The sequence below is a fragment of the Rhinolophus ferrumequinum genome, chromosome X, assembly GCF_004115265.2.
Source record: "Rhinolophus ferrumequinum isolate MPI-CBG mRhiFer1 chromosome X, mRhiFer1_v1.p, whole genome shotgun sequence".
Classification (NCBI taxonomy): domain Eukaryota; kingdom Metazoa; phylum Chordata; class Mammalia; order Chiroptera; family Rhinolophidae; genus Rhinolophus; species Rhinolophus ferrumequinum.
Window position 1 is genome coordinate 114,488,073 of NC_046284.1, and position 6,000 is coordinate 114,494,072.

At 40.4% G+C, this 6,000-nt stretch overlaps 1 protein-coding gene across 1 annotated transcript in view; it reads right to left on the reverse strand.

The window, feature by feature from the left end:
* The window catches only part of GRPR (gastrin releasing peptide receptor), a 34,539-nt gene extending 28,785 nt beyond the window's left edge, over positions 1-5,754 (reverse strand). The window contains exon 1 of the mRNA XM_033114827.1: positions 4,950-5,754. Coding sequence (XP_032970718.1) covers positions 4,950-5,374 — 425 coding nt within the window. The 5' untranslated portion in view covers positions 5,375-5,754. The remainder of the gene's footprint in view (positions 1-4,949) is intronic.
* Between the last annotated feature and the right edge of the window lie 246 nt (positions 5,755-6,000).

Below are 6,000 nucleotides of genomic sequence, written 5' to 3' on the forward strand. Positions count from 1 at the left end.
TAAATTACTGAAGCCTGTGACTGGTGATTGTATTGGGCTGCCTGGTTTCTCTCCTCTTTATTTTTTCGTATCTCCTAATAGAAGATATTTTACGGACAGGAAGAGCCCATGCAGCTGGGAGGCATTTGACATTTGCCTATTTGAGGAATTCCTGATTATCCTCAATGAGAGAGAACAGCTAACGTGGATGTTAGGAAAGAGATTTGGGCCCCAAAGCATAGACCAAACTCTCTTCTGCAATGTCCAATAGAATTTTCTGCAATGGTGGGAATGTTCTATAGCTGCACAGTCCAGTAGAGCCACATGTGGTTACTGAGCACTTGACATGTGGCTGGTGTGACTAGAGAACTGAGATTTTAGTTTTATTTAAATTGAATTAAATTTAAATAATCACATGTGGTTAGTGGCTACCATATTGGACCATGCAGCTCTAGATGTCAGGAAAGGCTGAAAACTACATTATCTCACAAATTCCAGGCAATGGATTTTAAAAATCTGTACTTAAAGAAGTTTGCATAAATGTAAGTTTCCTGTTTCTTTATACATTCCAAGTCACAAGTTTGGGGGGGGGGCTTATGAACAGTCTTTTCTATGGAATCGAAGAAGGACCATGTTATAGAGGAACTGCTGTATCCATCTGTCCTTAGGATTCATTCTGCCAGCTCCGTTCTAGCAGAAATAACACTGCATAATAATACTGAAGTAGGCATACTATAACTTGGGCATTATATGCTGTCAACATTAAATCCAGCTTTAAACTGTACATTTACTGGAAAAGAAAACATATTCTCCTTACCCTTTTCCTGATGAGGGTCCAATTCACATCTTAAATTCCATTTACATAACACTGAGGCACTTAGTACATAGATGGGCATCTGGTAGGAAAGATCATTATGTAAAAAATATATCCATCCGTCCAACTATTCACCTATCTATCGAACCATCTGTCCATCTATCTGCCCATTCACTCATCCATCCATCCATCCATCCATCCATCCATCCATCCATCCATCGGTCCACCCATCCTCCCATCCATCGACTTATCTTTCCATCTATCTACCCATCTATTTATCTCCTGAATCTATTTACTGATTCATAAAGAATAGCTTTCCTCTCATTTACCAAATAATGACAGCTTAATAAAGAGGAACAGATAAGAAGCAGGTGACTGCATAATGCGTTTTTAAGAGTATGCTTTCCAGTGAACTCCAGAAAGGGGGGGAAGAATAATAAGAATGAGAGAAAAGTATGTATTAATTAACCATAATTTTAATTAATCGAAATTTATTGATCATCCATTTGGTACAAGGAACCACGTGAGGCACTGTGGAAGACATAAGAATATATAAGAAATCTATGCCCTCAACATTCTTAATAATCTATTTGAAAAGTTGAAACGATGAATATATGAGAGGCTAAAAAAAAAGACAAATGAGTGAAATACTTCAAAACAGCAAGATGAAAGATGTCACAAGATAATTCATGTCTCAGATAATAAGCCCCACGTTTAGAAGAGGGTTATGAAATTTGGGCTAGAATGGCCCAACTTAGGGCTTTAAGGAGGAGACTTGAGCCAAATTCCAAATGATAGGCAAGATAACAGATTAAAAACAAAAACATAAGATTTTAAAACTTGGATGGACCTTTGAAATAATCAAGTTCAACTATTATATATTATTTTATAGATTATTCAGTGAAGGCCAGAGAGTTAAACAACTTGGTCTGACTCCCTCTTCTAGGTAGTAATGGCAGAGAAAAGCCTAGAATGCAGGGCTATTGATGCCCATTCCAAACCATATATCACATGGGATGGGGAGTCAAGTCTTCTAATTTAAAAGGAGAAGAATTCTGGAGAGTGGCAGGACACAGCATAAGCAAGGAAGCAGAGCCAGGAATGCATCAGTGTCCAAGGCTATCAGTGTGTATGTAAAGGGAAGAAAGCATGGAAGGAGAGGGAGCCTGGGAACCAATATGAAGGCACTTGAAAGGAAATCTGCAATTGGTTGGCCGTGTGAAAGCCAGAATTCTGGTGTCTGGAGCTGTCTTGAAGTTTCCCTTTGACACAGTGGTAGCAGTATAAACTTTTCTAGAAAAATGTAGAGATGCATGATTATTGCCGCGCCTGTTCGTCTCTCAGAAAAGCTGATTCAGCAGATTTAGGATGGGAGCAAAGAATCTGTATATTTTTCAAGTTCCCCAATGATCGTGATGCTCATACAGTTTGGAGGGTCTTCTGGTTCACCCTTTTATGAATCTATCAGCTACAGACTACCAGCTTGGAAAACTCATTGACAATATTTACTAAATATATATCCCCTATGATCAAGCAATTCCACTCCCATGCACATACCCAAGAGAAATAAACAGTTATGTACCCCAAAAGGCATGAATAGGAATATCAAGAGCGGGTTATTATCAACCCAAAATTGGAAACTACCCAACATCCATTCGTATTAGAATGGATAAATAAATTGAGGCATATTCATACAATGGACTACTATACAACAATTAAAAAGAACAAACCATTGCCATTTGCATCAAGATGGATGATTATCGTAAACACAACGATAAGCATAAGAAGTATGATTTCACTTATATAAGATTAAAGAACTGGCAGAAATAATCTCTGGTAATTGAACTCAGAATTGTGATTGCTTCTCTGTGGGGGTGGGTATTAATTGGAAAGGGACATAAAAAAAAAACTCCTGGGGTGCTGGAATTGTTCTATATCTCCATCTGGGTGGTGGCAATGTTGTTATATAGACATGTGTAAAAAATATATTGAATTGTACACTTGTTCAGTTTACTGTATATATGTAGATTATACCTGGTTAAGAAAAAATATATATAGTGTGTATGTGTGGAGATATATACATATATATATATATATTTGGCCTGCCAATCTCATGAGGTTTTTATAGGGCACCAAGAGCTTTTTAAAATGAAATAAACAGGTAAGTACAGTCTTACATTATTTAAGTAGCTCAATCCCTATTCTTGTGGAAATTGGTTAGATGCACTACCTGTCATTCAGATGATCCATCAGCCTTTTTAAGCCTTAGCAAAACACAAAAAGTTAGTTACGTGGAAGCTGATAGTAATTTCTGAAATTGGGAAAGATGCGCAGTAACTAGAAACTCACCGAGAACACACTAGAGCTGCCAAAGCATGCAACCCGGCTTCTGAAAGCACCTTTCTGCTGAGGGTGAATTTGGTCTGCTTTGAAACTCCAGAGAGGAGTTCCGTGCAGCTGCACCTTTACACCCCATGCCCTCACTTTCCTCTCTGCGTCCCCCACACACACCCCAAGAAGACAGTAAACACCATCTGTACCATTGCACTCATCAATCCGGACACCAAAATCTCATCTTCCCATCAAGAAAATTCCCCTCATCCTGAGGTGCCCTTGGCCAGTTGGTAAACAGCCCCAGACCTTCCTGTCAGCTCCAAAGTTTGCCTGCCCTGAATCAACATGCGAAACTGCATGTGGTCATTAGAACCTGGTGGGCAAATGTTCAGGATCACAGCGGGCTGGAGATGAGAGGCAGGAACTGAGAAACCCTGTCCAGCAGGTGTTACATGCAAACCTCCTTTCAGGGCTGCTCATTTTCAATCTTTGAAAATGTCTTGTGCGCTGAGCAGTGTACTTCAGGCAGCTGAGTATAAACACATGTCTACAAATACTGATAACACTATCTTTATTTGTTCATTACTCGACAAAGCCAGATCACCTGGGGACTGTTTGTTCCTCTACAAAATGAGACTCCAGCACCACATGTATTAAAATGTGGGATATTTTCTTCAGAGTATAAACTTTCAAGAGCTGCTTCTATGCCTTTCCTGGTATACTTTCAAATCCTTAGGTATCTTTAACACCATAGTGTAGAGTTGATTTTAAAATAAAAATGTATAGTCTCTGGTTCATTGTGCCAGTTTTTCTTAGTTTGACCATCTGGTCTATGTGTCTGGAGCATATTCATTACTGTATCCAGTTCCTAGAGCTCACAGGTACATAAGACACGTTCAGCAACCTGTGTGAACAACCGGAAGGTATTTCCTGCCTGGTTAATTCAAGCAGGAACTTTTGATGAGATAGACGCTTGATAAATATTCAAAGAGTGAGTATGGATTTTTACGAATGAATAAATATGAAATTTAAGCAATAGGTTCACACAGGAAATGCAGTTGACAAATATGTATATTTCCCAGAACAAAACATTGTACTGACACCCTCCCCTACCCCCAAAACCTCAAAAGCACTGCATATGGAAGTACATCAACAAAGATATTTAAATTCAAAAATCAACCTTGAATGGAGCTTTCTCAAGACAAAAAATCCAATAATGCACGATTTCACTTAAGAGGTACTCAGAAAAACTAGAACATAAACTGCTCAGTTAGAGAGAGCCAAATACAAAATCAGATGTAAGAAAAGTTAAGCTGAGGAAAATGAATTTGAAAGAAATGCCACTTATTTTCCCCTCTCGGTTATTTCTCAAAGAATACTTTGAAGAAGAAATGCAGTGGTCCTTTTCTGTTCTCTGAAGATTTTGAATTGCCTCTAAGAAACATTTGCCTGGGGTTTAAATTCTATTAGCTGTGATTTTTTTTTTTTTCTCTCTCACTGGTCAATTAATTTTTCAGGGAGGGACAAGTTCAGAAAAAGCCATGCTACATCCATTCGTCTCCAGAAAACGCAACTCCATCTTATGCTGAGATGTTTTTTCTCACTTGTCCCCCTTTTTCCCTGCCATCCATTCACTTTTCTCTCTTGAAGTAATATGTCAAACTGAAGAAGTAATGCCCAGAACAAAAACATGCCTGGAAGGGAATCTGAGTTTGAGCAAAACTTGCCTTTGTGCAAACAGCTTGTCTATCCCGATGTGGTAGTTCATTTCCTGAGGCATCCGGCACCCTCAGAGAGAATATAACTTTCCTTCGGTACTTACCTGTCTGCCGAGAGAGCCGTGAGTGTGAAGACAGACACCCCCACCGAGGTAAGCTGTATAAAGGGGATCAGCTTGCAGCCAGTCCTGCCAAACAGCCATCTGTCGGCCAGGTAGCGGCTGGCATCCACGGGAGCACACGTTACCAGGAGGAGCAGGTCGCCCAAAGCCAGACTGGAGATGAACAGGTTTGGCACGTTGCGCATGGACTTCACGGTACAGAAGACCTTGATGAGGGTGACGTTGCCAATGAGGCCTATCAAGATGATGACCCCATAGATTGCCGGGATGACATAGAGGATCCCCGGGTAGAACCGGTCCTCACTCGGGGGGAGATCCACACTGTGATTGGAGACATTGCAGTGCGATGGAGTGTGATTGGAGACGAAACGGTCCAAGTTCAGAAGCAAGCAGTCATGCAGAGCCATCCTCTAGATTCTTTCGCCCCGAAATCGTGCCCTTAGATGCTGTTTCTTAACTTTTGATTTTGCAGTTGGGTGAAGATGAGGATAAAATCTCTGGTGGGCTCTCTAGCTTCTTTACTAAAAATATTCTGAGTATATATACACTACGGCATTCAAAATTGTCTGTCACTATTTAAATGCTGCTTCTCCTCTGGTCTTCACATGACCAATGCAATCCATCTCTAAATTCAATAAGTTAACCAATAAAACAACAAACTCAGTAAAAAAAAAGGGGGGGCTTAGAATGAAACCCACTCTGTATCAACTCTTTTCACCTCCATTTTAATCTGACCCTCCCTGGCTGCAGTTAACTAAGAACTTTTGGCTTGCAATTTTCACACGGCATTTCCTGTCTTGCCTGATATTTAGAACCTGGAGTTTTAAAGTGGGTAGAAAAAAACTGCACTGAGCAAGCCTCAAATCCTATAGGCAGGAGGCTTTAGACGTCACTGCCTTCACTAGCAAACAGCAGCTCTGCTGAACTGAGGCTGTGAAGAGGAAACAGGGTTCCTTATAGACAGAGAATGCCAGCCCCCTGCTGGACACTTCAATCACTGCCCAGTCACCTGCTCTCCCCAGAGGAGAACACA